The 18,323-nt window shown below is 36.1% G+C and overlaps 1 protein-coding gene across 1 annotated transcript in view; it reads left to right on the forward strand.

The window, feature by feature from the left end:
- The window catches only part of GALNT8 (polypeptide N-acetylgalactosaminyltransferase 8), a 42,699-nt gene that overhangs the window by 8,723 nt on the left and 15,653 nt on the right, over positions 1 to 18,323 (forward strand). Inside the window, 4 exon segments of the mRNA XM_059187460.1 lie at positions 11,535 to 11,701; positions 16,533 to 16,713; positions 17,441 to 17,662; positions 18,126 to 18,240. Coding sequence (XP_059043443.1) covers positions 11,535 to 11,701; positions 16,533 to 16,713; positions 17,441 to 17,662; positions 18,126 to 18,240 — 685 coding nt within the window.

An 18,323-nucleotide genomic window follows, 5' to 3' on the forward strand; every position in this document is an offset into this window, starting at 1 on the left:
CTCTCCAATTTCTTCCCATTCAGTTTTCCCTCCCTTCCCCTGTGATCCTCCACATTATTCCTTATATTCCACATATGTTTGAAAGCATATAATTGTTTTTCTCTACTTGACTTGTTTCACTTAACATAATTCCCTCCAGTTCCATCCATGTTGATGCAAATGATGGGTATTCATCCTTTCTGATGGCTGTGTACTATTCCATTGTTTACATGTACCTAGAATAGTGTTTTCAAGTTACATTCATGTTATAGCATGTATCAAAATTTCACTCCTTTTATTATCAAATAATAGTCTTTGTACAGGTACACCACATTTTGTTTATCTTTTTGCCAGTTAGCGGACATTTCAGTTGTTTCTAACAGGAAAATACTGCTCTGAATATACATATATAAGTTTTTGTATGGACATATGTCTTCAGTTTTCTTGGTTATACCCTAGAAGTATAACTTCTGGGTTATACGATAATTCTATATTTAACATTTCAAGGAACTGTCAGACAGTTTTCTAAAGTGACTGCATCATTGTACTTTCTCTCTAGCAGTATATGAGAGTGCTGGTTTTTCCACATCCTCACTAACAGTCTAGTGATGTGAAGTGGTATATCATTGTGGTCTTCATTTAAATTTTCCTAATGTCTAATGATGCTGAACATTCTGTCATGTGCATATTGGCTATTTGTATATCTTCTTTGGAGAATTATCTATTCAGAGACATTCTCCTTTTAAAAATCAGTTTCTCTTTTTATTACTGAGCTACAAGTGCTCTTTATATATTCTAGATACAAGTTCCATTCAGACATATGATTTGAAAATATTTTCTCCCTTGTGAATTATCTTTTCACTTTCTTTATGGTTTTCTTTGTTACATGAAGGCTATTAATATGATTTTACCCAGTTTATCTAATATTTTTCTTTGATTGCTTCATCTTTGGATGTCATATCTAAGAAACTAATGTTTAATGCAAAGTCATGAAGATTTATGCCCCTTTTTTTCTAAAAGTTTTGTGGTGTTAGTCTTACATTTAGGTTTTTGGTCCATTTAAAATTGATTTTTGGGAACGGTGTGACATAGAGGTCCAACTCCATTTTCTTGCTTATGACATTCCAACTGTCCTACCACACTTTGTTGAAGAGACTACTTTTTCATACTGGATTGTCTTGGCGCCCTTGTCAAAATCAATTGGTCATAAATGTAAGAATTTATTTCCAGATATCAATCCTATTTCATTGTTTTATAGGTCTGTTTCTTATGCCAGTAACTCACTGGCTTGACAACTGTAGCTTCTGTAGTAAGTTTTGAAACCAAGAAGTATGGGTTTTCCAACTTCCTTCTTGTCCAAGACTGTTTTAGCTATTCTGGGGGCTTGAATTTCAATATGAATTTTAGGATTAGTTGGTCAATTTCACAAACAAACTAGCAGAATTTTGATAGGGACTGGATTGAATCTGTAGATCAATTTAAGGAGTATTGTCATATTAACAATTAAATCTTTCAATCCACGAACATAGTAAATCTTTGCATTTTTTTAGGTTTTCTTTAATTTCTTTCAACAGTGTTTTGGGTTTGAGAGTATAAGTTTTAAACTTCTTTTCTTAGATATGTTTATCTTTTTGATGCTCTTAGAAGTGAAATTGTTTTCTTAGTTTCATTTTCAAATTGTTCATTTTAAGTTTATGGAAACAATTTTTTTGTATATTGAACTTATATCCTGCAACCTTCCCATATTCTTTATTCTTTTAGCCTCTCTTTTTTTTTACTGGATATTTTAGAATTTTCTTTATATTAGACTATGTCATCTGTACATAGAGAAAGTTGTTCTTCCTTTCCAATATGATGTTTTTTTCCCAATATGATGATTTTTATTTAATTTTCTTGCTTAGAAATCATCAGTAAAATGTCGCATAGAAGTGGTGAGAGAGGGTACTGTGTTTTGTTCCTCATTAAATATTTCACCATTATGTTAGCCATGGCTTTTTGTACATTCCCTTTATCAGGATCCTGGGATCCTTTTTTTTTCTTGTTATGAAGGCATCAGATGCCTTGATAAGGTGTCCCATGATTCATTATTTCTATTTTTTTTCAAGATTTTATTTAAATTCAAGTTAGTTAACATATAGTGTAGTATTAGTTTCAGGGGTAGAACTTAATGATTCATCAGTTGATATAACACCCAGCGCTCATGATCCTGAGTGCCCCTCACCCAGTTATGCCATTCACCATCTACCTCCTCTTCAGCAACCCTCAGTTTGTTCCCTTGAGCTAAGAGTCTCTAATGATTTTCTTTCCTCTCTGTTTTCTTCTTATTTTAGTTTTTCTTCCCTTCCCTTATGTTCATCTGTTTTGTTTCTCAAATTCAACATGTGAATGAAATCATATGGTATTTGTCATTCTCTGACTGACTTGTTTTGCTTAAAACAATATACTCTAGTTCCATCCATGTCATTGCAAATGGCAAATTTTCATTCTTTTTGATGGCTGAGTAATATTACATTTCACACACACTCACACACATGCATTCCACATCTTCTTTATTCACTCATCAGTTGATGGACATTTGGGCTCTTCCATGGTTTGGCTAACAGACACATGAAAAAACATTCAACATCATTTGGCATCAGGGAAATACAAATCAAAACCACTATGGAAACAAAACAAAACAAAACAAAGCAAAACAAAAACACTATGAGATATCACCTCACACCAGTCAGAATGGCTAAAATTAACGACTCAGGGAACAGCAGATGTTGGCAAAGATGCAGAGAAAGGGAAACCCTCTTACACTGTTGGTGGGAATGCAAACTGGCACAGCCATTCTGGAAAATAGTATGGAGGTTCCTCAAAAAGTTAAAAATAGAAGTACCCTATGTCCCAGCAGTTGCACTATTAGGTATTTATCTCAAGGATACAAAAATAGTGATTTGAAGAGACTCATGCACCCCAATGTTTATAGCAACACTATTCATAATAGATTTATTTTATTCTTCAGTTTCTTTATTTTTTTAAATTTTTTAAAAATTTTTTTATCAACATATAATATATTATTAGCCCCAGGGGTACAGGTCCGTGAATTGCCAGGTTTATGCAATTCACAGCACTCACCATAGCACATACCTTCCCCAAAGTCCATAACCCAACAACCTTCTCCCTACCTCCCTCCCACTGGCAACCCTCAGTTTGTTTCGTGAGATTAAGAGCCTCTTATGGTTTGTCTCCTTCCCAATCCTATCTTGTTTCATTTAATCCTTTCATAACCCCCAAACCCCCCACATTGCCTCTCAACTTCCTCATATCAGGGAGATCATATGATAATTGTCTTCCTCTGATTGACTTATTTCGCTAAGCATAATACCCTTTAATTCCATCCACATCGTCACAAATGGCAAGATTTCATTTCTTTTGATGGCTGCACCATATATATATATATACCACCTCTTCTTTATCCATTCATCTGTTGATGGACACATAGGTTCTTTCCATGGTTTGGCTATTGTGGACATTGCTGCTATAAACATTCAGATGCACGTGCCCCTTTGGATCACTATATTTGTCTCTTTAGGGTAAACCCAGTAGTGAGACCACTGGGTCATAGGGTAGCTCTATTTTCAACTTTTTGAGGAAACTCCATGCTGTTTTCCAGAGTGGTTGCACCAGCTTACATTCCCACCAACAGTGTAGGAGGGTTCCCCTTTCTCCACATCCTCACCAGCATCTGTCATTTCCTGACTTGTTAATTTTAGCCTTTCTGACTGGTATGAGGTGGTATCTCATTGTGATTTTGATTTGTATTTCCCTCATGCTGAGTGATGTGGAGCACTTTTCCATGTGTCTGTTGGCCATCTGGATGTCTTCTTTGAAGAAATGTTTGTTCATATCCTCTGCCCATTTCTTGATTGGATTATTTGTTCTTTGGGTGTTCAGTTTGATAAGTTCTTTGTAGATTTTGGATACACAGCCCTTTATCTGATATGTCATTTGTGAATATATTCTCTCATTCTGTCAGTTGTCTTTTGGTTTTGTTAACTGTTTCCTTTGCTGTGCAGAAGCTTTTGATCTTGATGAAGTCCCAATGTTCATTTTTGCCCTTGCTTCCCTCGCCTTTGGTGATATTTCTAGGAAGAAGTTGCTGCAGCTGAGGTCAAAGAGGTTGCTGCCGGTGTTCTCCTTAAGGATTTTGATGGATTCATTTCTCACATTGAGGTCCTTCATCCATTTTGAGTCTATTTTCATGTGTGGTGTAAGGAAATGGTCCAGTTTCATTTTTCTGCATGTAGCTATCTGATTTCCCCAACACCATTTGTTGAAGAGACTGTCTTTTTTCCCATTCTTTCCTGTTTTGTCAAAGATTAGTTGACCATAGAGTTGAGGGTCTGTTTCTGGGCTTTCTATTCCGTTCCATCAACCTATGTGTCTGTTTTTGTGCCAGCACTATACTGTCTTGATGATGACAGCTTTGTAACAGAGCTTGAAGTCTGGAGTTGTGATGCCACCAACTTTGGCTTTCTTTTTCAACATTCCTCTGGCTATTTGAGGTCTTTTCTGGTTCCATATAAATTTTAAGATTATTTGTCCCATTTCTTTGAAAAGAAAATGGATGGGATAGGCATTGCATTAAATGTGTAGATTGCTTTAGGTTGCATAGACATTTTCACAATATTTGTTCTTGCAATCTTTGAGCATGGAACCTTTTCCCATTTTTTTGTGTCTTCCTCAATTTCTTTCATGAGTACTTTATAGTTTTCTGAGTATAGATTCTTTGTCTCTTTGGTTACGTTTATTCCTAGGTATCTTATGGTTTGAGATGAAATTGTAAATGGGATTGAGTCCTTAATTTCTATTTCTTTTGTCTTACTGCTGGTGTATAGAAATGCAACTGATTTCTGTGCATTGATTTTATATCCCGACACTTTACTGAATTGCTGTACAAGTTCTAGCAGATTTGGAGTGGAGTTTTTTGAGTTTTCCAAACAAAGTATCATATCATCTGCAAAGAGTGATAGTTTGACTTCTTCTTTGCTGATTTGGATGCCTTTAATTTCTTTTTGTTGTTTGATTGCTGAGGCTAGATGTTTAGTTTCTTTTGATAATTTATGACTCTTTAGGAATTTGTCCATCTAATCTAAATTTTCTAATTTGTGAGAAGATTATTTGTTTATAGTGTTCCTTTATAATCTTCTTTAATTTCAGGGAGATCAATAGTGATGTCCCACTTTTATTCCTGATTTTGATAATTTGAATATTCTTTATTATTTTCTTGGTCAGTCTAGCTGAACATTTGTAAAATTTGTTGATGTTTTCAAAGAACCAGCTTTTCATTGATTGTCTCAATTTTCATATCTGTTCTCCCTTTTATGTATTTTTACTCTCATTTTTATTATTTCCTTCCTTTTCCTTGCTTTGGATTTAATTTGCACTTTCTATTTTCTTCAGGTATAAGGCTAGATTATTGAAATTGAGATCATTCTTTTTTAAAAAAACATACTTATTGATAGCTATAAATTTGTTTCCTAGCTCCTCTTTAGCTCTATTCCAAAAGTGTTGGCATATTGTGCTTTTTTTTTCAGTCATCTCAATAGATTTTCTAGTTTCCATTGTAATTTTTTTTGACTCAGTGGTTACTTAGGAATGTATTGTTTAATTTCCACATATTTGTGAATTTTCCTTTTTTGTTGTTTTTATCTCTAATGTCACTCCATTGTAATGAGAGAATCATATTTTGTATTAACTTAATCTTAAAAAATTATTGAGGCTTATTTTGTATGCTAGCAAAATGGTCTCTTCTGGAGAATGTTGTATGTGTAGTTTGAAAGTATTATGCTGTTATTGGGTAGAGTGTTCTCTAGATGTCTGTTAGATATAGTTGGTTTATACTGTAGTTTAATCTTCTGCCTCATCTTTCCTTTTTTATCTTTTGCCTAGTTGTATCTATTATCAGAAGTGGGATATTGAAGTCTCTAATTATTGTTGTTCAATCGTCTCTTACTTCTTTCAGTTCTGTCAGTTTTTATTTCATGTATTTTGGGACTACCTGCTCACCATAGTCAAGTGACCAGGAAATCAGACTGAGACCATTCTTCCTTTCAATCTTCAGGGCTTGTCTTGGATGAGGTCTTCATACTTACCATACCTGTCCTTTGCTTAGAACTTTTCAGAACCTACCTATTTTTGTTAGTCTTCATTGTTTTGTCCTACTGGTCTGTTCAGTCTTATTTTTTGTGTCTCTTGCTGAGCAGTGCAGTTTTTCAAACAGTGTGTGGTCTTTTGTGTCCTTGTGGATTCATGTGTACTGCAGCCTTTGCCTAAAATTTCTTGTACTCTCAGGGACTGCAGCTCAAATGTCTATATAGATCTATCATATAAGGGGCGTGGTAAACAGGGAAACATATGTTGTGAGTAACTGTAGCAACTCAGAGGAGGTGCTATCAGCAGGGAAGGTGGATGGAGAGAGATGTTCAGTTTTTCAGGGTGTCTGGGTGGCTCAGTGGGTTAAAGCCTCTGCCTTCGGCTCAGGTCATGAGCTTCCCTTCCTCTCTCTCTGCCTGCTTCTCTGCTTTCTTGTGATCTCTGTATGTCAAATAATAAATAAATAAATCTTTAAAAAAACTAATGATGTACTGTATGATGACTAACATAGCACAATTAAAAAAAGAACACTGAAAAGAAATTAAAAAATAAAAATTTTTAAAAAAAGAAAAAAAAAGAAATTTAACACTATGTTGTATTCTCAAGTATGGACTTCCTGTAATATAAAAATTAAATAAAGTACTTAAAATATTAAAAAAATACTGAAAGAAAAAAATACACGTTGGCAGTTACTTTACATTAAAAAAAAAATATATGGATTGAGTCTTCCTTCAGAATGGTAGAATGTTAAGTGTATCATTTTTCTTTCCCATGAAATAACTAGATGGCTACAGGAGTTCATTAAAAAAATCTTTTAAAGTTTCTGGAGTGGAAACACATGAACTAAAAAATAGAAAAACAGGGGCACATGGGTGGCTCAGAGGGTTAAGCCTCTGCTTTTGGCTCAGGTCATGATCTCAGGGTCCTGGGATCAAGCCCCACATTGAGCCCCATATTGAGTCCCGCATGGAGCTCTCTGCTCAGCAGGGAGCCTGCTTCCCCCTCTCTCTCTGCCTGCTCTCTGCATAGTTGTGATCTCTGTCTGTCAAATAAATAAATAAAATCTTTGGAAAAAAAAGAAAAAGAATAGAGAAAGCCAACAGAGTTGTGTTTTAAAAGAGTAACAAAATTAATAAAACTTTAGCTAAGCTGACCAAGAAAAAAACAGAAAAGACAAAAATCACGATTGGAAGAAGTTCATCACTATCGGCCTTATAGAAATAAAAGACTATTAAGGAGTACTGTAACAACTCTCTCCCAACAAACTAGATAATCTAGAAGAAGTGTATGAATTCTTACAAACACTACCAAAACTGGCAGGAGGGGAAATAGAAAATCTGAGTAGAGCTCTCACAGGAGATTGAATTAGTAACTGTATTACTACTCAGGTCCAGACAGCTTCACTGGTGAATTCTACCAAAGTTTAAACATGAATTACCTTCAACTCTTCTTAAACTCTTCCTAACAATAGAAGAGAAGGGGACACTCCACAACTCATTATATGAGGTCAGTTTTACCCTGATACCAAAGCCAGATAAATACCTTGCAAGAAAAGAAAACTGCAGAGCAGCATGCCTTATAGGGATAGAGGATTTTGACTATAGATGTCAAAATCCTTAGCAAAACATGAGCAAACTGAATATAACAGAATAGAAACAGGATTACACACCACAATCAAGCTGGGATTTAAGCCAACAAAATAAAGTTGATTCAAACTCTGAAAATCAATGTAATACATCATCTTAATAGAATAAAAGACAAAAGCCACACTATCATCTCAAGAGACACAGAAAAAAGTACCTGACAGAACCCTTTCATGATTAAAAACACTCAACAAGCAAGGACTAGATGGGAACTACAAAAGGCCCATATTATTCTAATGGTGAAAGATGGAAAGCTTTCCCCATATGATGAAACTAAATAAGTATGTTGGACATCAATACTTGTATTCAGTATTTTAGTCAGGCAAGAAAAAGAAATAAAGGCAACCATTTTAAGATGGAAAAAGTAAAACTCTTTCTATTCACAGGTGGCATGATCTTTATATAGGAAATCATAAAAACCCATTAAAAACCATTAGAAACAATAAATGAATACAGCAGAGTTGCAAGATGCAAGATCAATACACAAAATTTAATCATGTTTCTACAGATTTGTAATTAACAATTCAAAAATAAAATTAAGAAAACAATGTCATTTAGCCTCAAAAATACTTGGGAATAAATTTAACAATGAAGTGAAAGCCTGTAGATGGACAACTATAAGACATGAGTTAAGAAATTAAAGATTTAAATAAATGGCAAACATCCCATATTCATTGTTGGAACATTTAATGTGTTAAAATAACCATAGTCTCCAGTTTAACCTAAAACTGAATTTTGGGTAGAAATTGACAAGTTGATTCCAAAATTAAAATGAAAACATAAATGATCTCAATAGCCAAAACACCTTGAAAAAGAATAGAGAATAGAGAAAAGAAGAATAAAGTTACAGGACTCAGATTTTCTCTATTTCAAAACTTACTACAAAGCTATAATCATCAAGACAAGTTTTAACTGGTTAAGGATAGATATATAAATCTGTGGAATAGAATCAATACCCAGAAATAAGCTGTTACTTTTATGGTCAATTGATTCTTGACAAGGGTGTCATTATATTGTGACTTATACTAAGAAATATATATTTGGTCTTCACCCCTGTTCCTGACATGGAGTATCTAAAATCCTTGTAATTTCCTAAGTTAGAAGAGAGATGAAAGTGTCTTTTGGTATCTTTAACAAGCTCCTTTCAGCCCTGAGTTATTAAGGTCACTCTTGGAAACCCTCTAAGGATGTAAGCTGGTTACCAGAGTAATGAACTCTATAATTATAAGGTTGGGATGTTCAGCTCCTCTATGTCTTCAGACAGGATAGTGGGGATGGAGATAGACTTGACCACTAACAGGCAATGATCTTATCAATTATGTCTTTTGAAGCATGAAGCATGCCAGGGGTGTGCTGTACCCCAAAACTCCACTTGGGACAGAAGACCCTGTGCTCTGGACCTTTTGGAACCTTATCCTATATATCTCTCCACACGGCAATTCACTCATATCTTTTAGTATTCTTCTTAATAAACTGGTAATCTAGTAAGTAAACTGTTTTCCTGAGTTCTGTGAGCTGTTCTAGCAAATTAACCCAAGTAGGGGGTCTTGGAGACTTCTGATCTATAGCTAGTGGGCCAGAAGAACTGATAACAACCTGAACTTGTGATTGGCATCCAGAGTGGTGTGTGTGTGTGTGGGGGGGATGATGTCTTGTGGGTGTGAACTCTTAACCTGTGTGATCTGACATTAACTTCAGGTAAGTAGTATCAGAATTCAGCTAAATTATAGGACACCCAACTGGTGTCACAGAATTATTTGATGTTGAGGAAAAAAAAAACCCACAACACACTATCTGGTCATCAAGGTTTTCATTATGAGTAGTGCTGTGAGTAGAGAGAAAGAGATACACAGGAGAGTTTTTCCTCTTTAGAGGTACTAAGACAGCAGAATGAGGGCAAGAATTATCTCTTCAACAAATGGCACTGAGACAACTGGTTAGTTATATGCTAACAGATGAAACTAGGCTCTTATATCATACAATTCATAAATATCAACTCAAATGATCATAGATGTATATAAAACTAATGCTCTTAAGAGAAAACACAAGAGTAAATCTCAGAGATCATGGGTTAGTCAATGGTTTTTAGATGCGGCACCAAAAGCATAAGTAACTGAACAATTAGACTTTATCAAAACTGAAAAATTTTTGCTGCAAATAATATCATCAAGAAGGTTAAAAAAAAGCTCACAGGCTAGGAGAAAATATTTGCAAACCATATATCTGATAAAGTACTTGAATCTAGAATACATTAGTAACTATTAAAACTCAATAATAAAAAGACAAATAATCAAATTAAAAATAAAGACATACATTGCTCCAAAAAAGATACACACATGGCCAAAAAGCACACCTGAAACTAATGATATATTAACTGTATATTAACTCATTTAATTTAAATAAAATAAATTAATAGAAAAATGAAAAATAAAAGGTGCTTAACATCATTACTTATCGGGGAAATGGAAATCAAAGTCACAGGGAGGTAATACTTCACACCCACTGGGATGACTATCAGCAAAATGATAAATAATGACAAGTGTTGTCCAGGTTGTAGAGAAATTAGGACCCTCATTCATTACTGGTGGTAATGTAAAATGGTACAGCTTACTTTGGAAAACACTACAGCAGTTCATCAAATTGTTAAACAGAGTTGTCCTTTGACTTAGCAATTGTACTCTTAGGTGTACATATAAGCGAAATGAAGACATATGCCAACACAAAACTTGTTCAAGAATGTTCACAATGGAATTAGCAACAGCCAAAAAATGGAAAACATTTTAAGTGCCCAACAGCTGATGAATGGATAAACATGTGGTGTATCCATGCAATGGAATATTATTTGACAATAAAAAAGGATGAAGGTCTGATGCATGCCACTATGTGGATGAACCTTGAAAACATTATGCTAAGTGAAAGAAGATAGTCATAAAAAACAACATATTGTACTTCCATTTATATGAAAAACCAGAACAGACAATTCTATAGAGATAGAAAGTATATTAGTGGTTGCCTTTGGCTGAAGGGAGTCAGGGTGGAATGGGTTGGGGAGAAATGGACAGTGACTGGTAATGGGTATGGAGTTTCTTTTTAGTGTGATGAAAATGTTCTAAAATTTGACAGTGGTAATGGTTGCTCAACACTGTGAATGTTATAAAAACACTTGTTTATTTTTAAATAGGTGAATTTTTATAATACATGAAGCATATCTCAATAAAGATGTTAAAAGCAAAGAGTAAGCTAGTATCTGGCATGTGTTAAGCATTTAATAAGGTAAACTATGAAATTAGTTTAATTACCAAGCATAATTCTTTGAACAGTTCTGAACTTCTCTGTAGTAGTGAAGTAGAGGTTTGTGTCAGAAATGACTGACAGTTTGAGAACATGGGGAAAATGTGTGGCGATGACACAAGACCCCTGGCAAGAAAGAAAATTTAGAGATGGGAGAAGAATAGGGATTCCTTTTTGGGAAATGTTAGATGGTAGAGTGGATCCATCCACTGAAGATTAATATGAATAATCTTCATATTAATTCAAACGTGAATTAATATGAATTAATATAATTTATCCTCATTACAGGAAATTTTTGGTTAAATAGATATAAAATCTTGCTACTTTGACAATCACCTGAGTTTCCCTTCCTAAAGAGTTTGGGGTTGGTGAGCTGATGGATATATTAAATCATCATATATAGTGAAGGGGTAGATTGGATAGTAATGTTTACATAATTTAAAAAAAATAATATAGTTATTTAAAATTATTTTCTTGTAGGTGTCTTCAGAAGACATTCCCTTCACAACTCCCATCCCTTGGTGTCATTCTCATATTCATGAATGAAGCTCTGTCAATTATACAACGTGCTATCACTAGTGTCATCAACCGCACCCCCTCTCAGTTGTTAAAGGAGATCATCTTGGTGGATGATTTTAGCTCAAATGGTGAGCAACTTGATCAAAGAATAATAGTTTGTTGACTGTGTTGGCTGGGAAAGTGTTTTCTCTTAGAGTTTAGGACACTTTGAGCTCCTTCTGTAGTGAAGAGAAAGGGATCATTTACTGAGGCCCTATGTGCTGGACACATTAATCTTCACAAAGTCGAGGCAGAAGATCATCATCTTGATTATGCAGATGGGGAAACTAAGACACAGAGAATGAGAGCACATAATGTGAGCAAATTGCATAGCAAGTTAATGGTGGAGCTGAGTGAGGTCCAGGACTGAGTGGCTCCAAAGCCTTTCTATGCACCATGATGGAGACCTGAGGGAGTGAAGTGGGGTCCAAAATTAGACACCAGATACCAAGAAGGGACTTAGAACTGTTCCCTATGAGGAAAAGCAATCTTCCTGGGTAATTAAATCCAGAGAAAATGGAACTCTGGATGTGGAGACTCTTCACAGTGGCCACGTTTCTTGTTCACAGCATCCCCCCTCCCCATCCCTGTCTAGTTCACCAGAGGGGACAGGGAGAAGTGGGAGATTGTGGACCTGACTCCTTATTTTCTGGGATTTTAGAATCCCGGTTTTTCCTTTATAAGCTCCATGTCCATGGGTATCTCAACTTCTCCATGTTCCGATTTCCTTATCTGCAAAACATGAATGTTGGTAATAATAACTATCTCATAAACTGTAAGGAGAGTTACATGAGATAACCATGGCAGCTGACATTGTTCCGAGCACCTTATGTGTGTTAACTCTTTTAATCATTATAATAGCCTAGGGGGAAGAACCACTGTTTTGGCCGCTTTACAGATGCAAAAACCTAAGGGATAGTCTGTCTAAGGAATTTGCTAAATACCGCAGTGCTGGTAAGAGAAAAAATTGAGATTTGCAGATTCCAGAGCCCTATCTCTAGCCACTAGGTTCACTAATATGATATGTAGGTTATGAATAGTACTTAGCACATAGTAACCTCTCAGCCAGTGTTAGCTCTTAGTTTTTTAAATTTTGAAGAAACTAGAAAAAAGACATAGAGATTTGGGCTAGCAATAAGGAAGAAATTTCTGAGAGTAGGGACTGTGGAGTGGCTGATCATGGGAGGCAGAATATTTTCCTTCTCTGGGGGATCTTTAAGTACCAGATAGGAACTTATTGTAGATTCAAATTAGGGGCAGTTTGACCGAAGAAGAAGAGGCAAATGACCTCTAAACTTTGCTTTTTGGATTTCCAGACACTAAAAATATTCCTTTAATGTTTTAAATACCTTCCTTTCTTGTCATTTCAATATAAATGCACAAAAAATAATTATGAAGGTGCAGTTCCTAAGCTGAATTCCATTGAAAACCAAAGAAAAGAAAACAGCTGAGTTCATTCCTTTCTGGGCAGACACACCTGGTTTTTTAGTAAGAAATAAGAACTTGACTAGAAAGACTTCTGTCCTAGACATTTGAACACACCTTGGCACCACTTCCTGTCTCTGTGAGATGATTTGAGGCAAATTTGAGGTGATTTGAGATGATTTGCCTCAAATCATCTCACCTGTCTGAGACTCAGCTTTTTCATGGGACAAATGTAAGAGCTGAGTTGAGGGACCCCTAAAGATATCATTTCCTGTGGGAGAAAAATCAGTGGCTCTTTAATTCCACATTTCATAAAAAGTAGATAAGAATTATTTCAAGATTTCTACCTATGGAACAATGAAATCAAAAGGTACAAGATTACCTTTTGTCTACATTGGGTAGACACATAAAGAGAAGTCAAGCAAAACTCTGGATCATCCCAAACCATTCCCCTATCATATAACACATCTCTCTCACTTTGGTCAAGAACTTATTATGCTTTTCATAGAGATAATGTATAAATGGGCACAGAAGAGGGGACTGTTAGTCATTCTTTGACCAATGTCCCTGGGACAGGAATTAGCTTCTCTCTCATTAACCATGAAAATATCAACTAGATTGGTTCTACACAGAACTTAAGAATCTGTTTTGTGTTAAATTGAAGAAAATAAATGGAAGTCTACCACATAGGCCACAAGAGAAACTTACTGTTCATTTGACTTTATGGAGCAAGAAACTCAACTACTTTATGTCTCTAGTTCCTCATCTGTAATACGTGGAAATAATAGTGTTTACCTGATAGCACAATTTTGAAGATTAAATAAGACATGTAAAGTCCTCAACATAAGACTTGCTCCCAATAAATCTGAAGTAGAGTTATTACTCCCTATTTGCCTTAAAATCATTTGTAGTATGTTGAAATGCCATAACTTGGTTATGCCCCCTTCCTTTTCCCCCTAGATATGAAGCTTCATTTTTATCCTGTCAAATATTTCAACTGTCAACAGAGCTAATCCAATTTTTTCAGAATTTGTACTAATATAAGTGGGATTCTCTATTTTGTCTCCAAATTTAGGCAAATTTTATAACTAAACTATTTATTGAGTTTGCACCAAAAACAGGCACTATGCAGGGAAGACAATGTCAGTGATTTCAAGAAATTCCTGTATTAATTTATGAGGCAAGACATACCCATGGAAAGATATTTCAGTATATGAAGAATGGTGTGTCAAATTGAGTGAGCTGTCAGCGAGGGCAAGAAAGCCTGGAGAAATGGCTGAGATGAGCTAGAGAGCCTTCCAGGAGGAGGAGGACTTGGATTGGGGCTTGAAAATTTGGTAGGATTTAGAAAAAAAAAAAAAGTGGAAGATTGGGTGTGTGTATGTGGGTATGGGAGATAGAGAGTGATGGAAAGAATGATATGAGCAAATCTGCCAAAGCCAGAAGCAGCTTGAGCTGAGCATTCTGGAATAAAGAATTTGGGGACAAAGAGGACCAGTGGGAGAGCAAGGCTGAGAAGGTCTTTAATTCTTGTGCTGGACTGTAGTCATTATTTCTGAGAGGATAAATCAGAATCTATAAGTCATAACATTTTGGAATTGGAAGGATCCTGACATATTATCCAGCCTTTCTTCTAAGCTGAGGAAACAGAGATCCGCAAATGAGAAGTGACAGAATTAGATAGTGAGGGAAGTTGAATTACACCTAGATATCCAGGGTCTATGGCAAACTTTTTTTCCTTTTTTCTTTTTTTCCCCCACCTTTTTTGTTCACAGAGTTTATTTAAGGACTCATATTGAATACTCAAGTGATTTTTAATCCTCATCTTCCTTCTCTTCTTTATCCTGGTTAATCTAGAAGTACTGTAATTCCTAATTATGCTCTTAACAACTATGTATGACCAACCACACAGATTATTCTTTATATTTTTTTGTGAGATTTTTAAAATGCCTTTTAGGGAAAGAAGTTATGGTAATCCTGTTCTTGCTCCTTTCAATGATTATAACACATTCACCAGGATTTCCAGGTTTTCCATTCACCTTGATTTTTTCTTGAAGAAATTGCTTTAAAAAAAAAAATGTAGGCAGAATCCGTGATTCCATCTTCTGTGGGTGGGTGCCATCAAGGGTGAACTTCAGAACCTGCTCCTCCCTCCCTCAGTTTGCCATGAACCTTTCAGGGGTACAGTGGTGGCAGGAGAAGAAAAAAAAATATGGCAACCCCTTCTAACTGTAAGTAGTCACTTTCTGTGAGTAGTACTTCCTGAAAGTAGTGACTAGTTGAGTGTAGGGACTTTCCAGCTTGGTTTCTCACAGTTGGAGCAAACAGCCTTCAGATCCACTGACTCTCTTTACATTTTCAATTATTGATCAGTCTTCCTGGAGTGCATCTGGGAAATTTCTAACATAGGGCAAATTTTTGTGCCACGGTCGTGTGGGTATTGCTTCCAGATCTTGATCACTCCAGCACTTATAAATCTACTTTTCTTCTGAGGGAGGAACTGGCAAGAATCTCATCTCTGGACCCTGGAAAGAGAGGAATGGGAGGAGATCATGATAAACCCAACTAGGCACACACATGGTTCTTGAGGCAGCATGGTTTGGTGGTTAGACACAATGTGAGCTCACATCCAGGAAGTGCCACTTATTAGATGTGTAACTTGGACAAGTTTCTTAATCTCTCTGTGCTTCAGTTTTTTTGTCTGTAAAGTGAGGATACTGAAATACCTACCTTATAAGATAATTTGAAATTAAAATAAATTAATGTTATCAATGGAAAACTCAGTCTCTCAGTTGGATATTTTAAACACTGCTTAGTGATTTGTATGCAAGTTGTTCTCATACATATGGGGAAGTCAACTGGTAGGCTGAGTCAAAGAACAAATTTATAGACAGCCTTTATAAAAGAGAGGGGAAAGAGGGAAGAAAAAATTGGCAACAATCTGGGAATAGTGAATCCTGTTTGCACAATTTGGGGATAAATTCATTAGCTAGAAGCTAGAAAAGCGATTAGCTTGAGTGTTCTGTCCAAAATTGGTCCTTGGATAGAAATATGTAAAACAAGACAAAACAGTTTCAGTTGTTTGTGTCTTCTTCAGAAAATCTTCAGAGTTTAGCCATGGGAAAGACATTCCAGGCAGTCTCCACAATGTCTGTTCACCAGCACCTCTACCTTAGTTAGGTCAGGTAGGTAGACCTGTGAGAATTCTCAACACACATAAAGCATAAATAACAATCCTTGTTACATGGTAAGCAGTGTGATTATTCTAAGGTAGTTTAACTTCAAGGAAAAGGAGATTAGGAATGGAGCATTAAGCCTGCGGATAGAATGGAGAGAAGTAGGTGCAGGGGAAACACTATTTCTCACCCAAGATGGTAAATTGCTCATCCTTAACTGGAGGTAGTTCAACCACTACTATATAATAGTGTGAAATTTTGACAGCATATTGATTATTGCACTCAGAATATCTATAGGTGTGCATTTGGTTGGCCGGAGAACTAAAGACACGCTTGGATAAGAAGATAAAGCTTTACAACCGGAAGTATCCAGGACTACTAAAAATAATTTGACATACGAAGAGAGAGGGTCTTGCTCAAGCACGCAACACTGGCAGGAAAGTGGCCACAGCTGATGTGATTGCCATCTTGGATGCTCATGTTGAAGTGAACGTTGGGTGGTAAGGCTGCAAGAGATTTCTTCTCCTAACAAAGGGGAGAAGGGAGATATTGAAAAGGTACTACATAAAAGACAGGGTATTATGGAAATAGGGAAATATAGCACTAGACCTCAAACAAAGAAAATATCCAGAGAGAGGGTGTTTTTACTCAGGGAATTTGGTTGACTAAGGAAGTGTTTTAGTGTTATGGAAGAAAAAAAAAAAAGAAAATAACTGTGGGGTTGGAGTGTTGATAACCTTGGAGTTGACAAACTTGGAGTGCTGACTTTGCAAAATAACTTTGTGACTAAATAAGTCACACCTAACTAGACTTTTATGTCCTTAACTATAAATGAAGAAATTATCTTTTGATAATTCCTAATGTTTTTCTCAGTCCTGAAATTACATGATACAGAGAAAGTTGTATTCTTTGGAGAATCAAATAGTAAATAGACATCATTTTGGAAACAGGGAGATCCAAAGAGTTAATGTAAATTTAGGCAGAATACCAATAGTCCTGTTAATAATGACTTGAGAGTGATATTTGGGTACCAATTCCAAATCTGTTATTGACATAGGTCCGCTGCCAAGGTTCTCTGCACTGTGGAGTATCCTACTCACAGCCCAGCACAGCATAAGTGAAAAAGGTGCTCAATATCAGGGCAAGGTGCTTGAAGAAGTTTTGTTTGCTTGCTTCTTCTACTTCCTTTCATATCCAACCTGGATTTGTTACACACTTTTCTTCCAGGGCAGAGCCCATTTTGGCTCAGATTCAGGAAGACCACACTGTGATTGTGTCTCCTGTGTTTGATAATATTCATTTTGATACCTTTGAACTGGAAAAGTATGCATTGGCAGTTGATGGGTTTAACTGGGAACTATGGTGCCGCTATGATCCACTGCCAAAGGCCTGGTTTGATCAGCATGATGCCACTGCTCCAGTAAAATAAGTCTGAGGTTTAGGGAACTTGTTTAGAACATGGGAAATCAGGAATGGATGGTGTGGGTTTTGTTGATCTTTTATGGTACTGCTGGGAGTGGATAGGAGAAATGGAGGAGATGGGGTGAAAGAGGATAGAGAAAAAAATAAAGGCACTTCAGACTATCTAAGGGCTTTCAAACAAAAAGCAGAGTATATACTGTTTAAAAAAACATTTGAGGCATTTTAAGCATTTATCAGGCTATGAAGTAGGGATATGAAAATGAAAAAGGTTTAATTTCATTATAATTCAGGAAGGGCTAAGGCAGCATGAGGGTGAAGGAAAGCTATATGTACTTGGTTCAGCCTGAGGGTTTAGGAAAAGCCTTCAGGATAAGAAGGGGCTTGAGCAGACCTTTGGAAGCCAGATCATCATTGGCTTCCCATCCCTCACCGCCATCTTGACCCATTCCTCATCAAGAGGTTAGTAACTCTCTTACTGTGTGTTCTATAGGAGTCCTTCCATCATGGGCATCCTGGCTGCCAGCAGGATCTTTCTGGAAGAGATTGGATCTCTGGATGGTGGGATGCTGATCTATGGAGGAGAGAATGTGGAACTCGGCTTGAGGGTGGGTACATTTCTTTCTCATTATGAGAAAAAGCAGAGGGGAAAATAATTGGAGAGTTGGATGGTCTTTGGAATTCTGGAAGA

Source organism: Mustela lutreola, chromosome 8 (assembly GCF_030435805.1).
Source record: "Mustela lutreola isolate mMusLut2 chromosome 8, mMusLut2.pri, whole genome shotgun sequence".
Taxonomy (NCBI): domain Eukaryota; kingdom Metazoa; phylum Chordata; class Mammalia; order Carnivora; family Mustelidae; genus Mustela; species Mustela lutreola.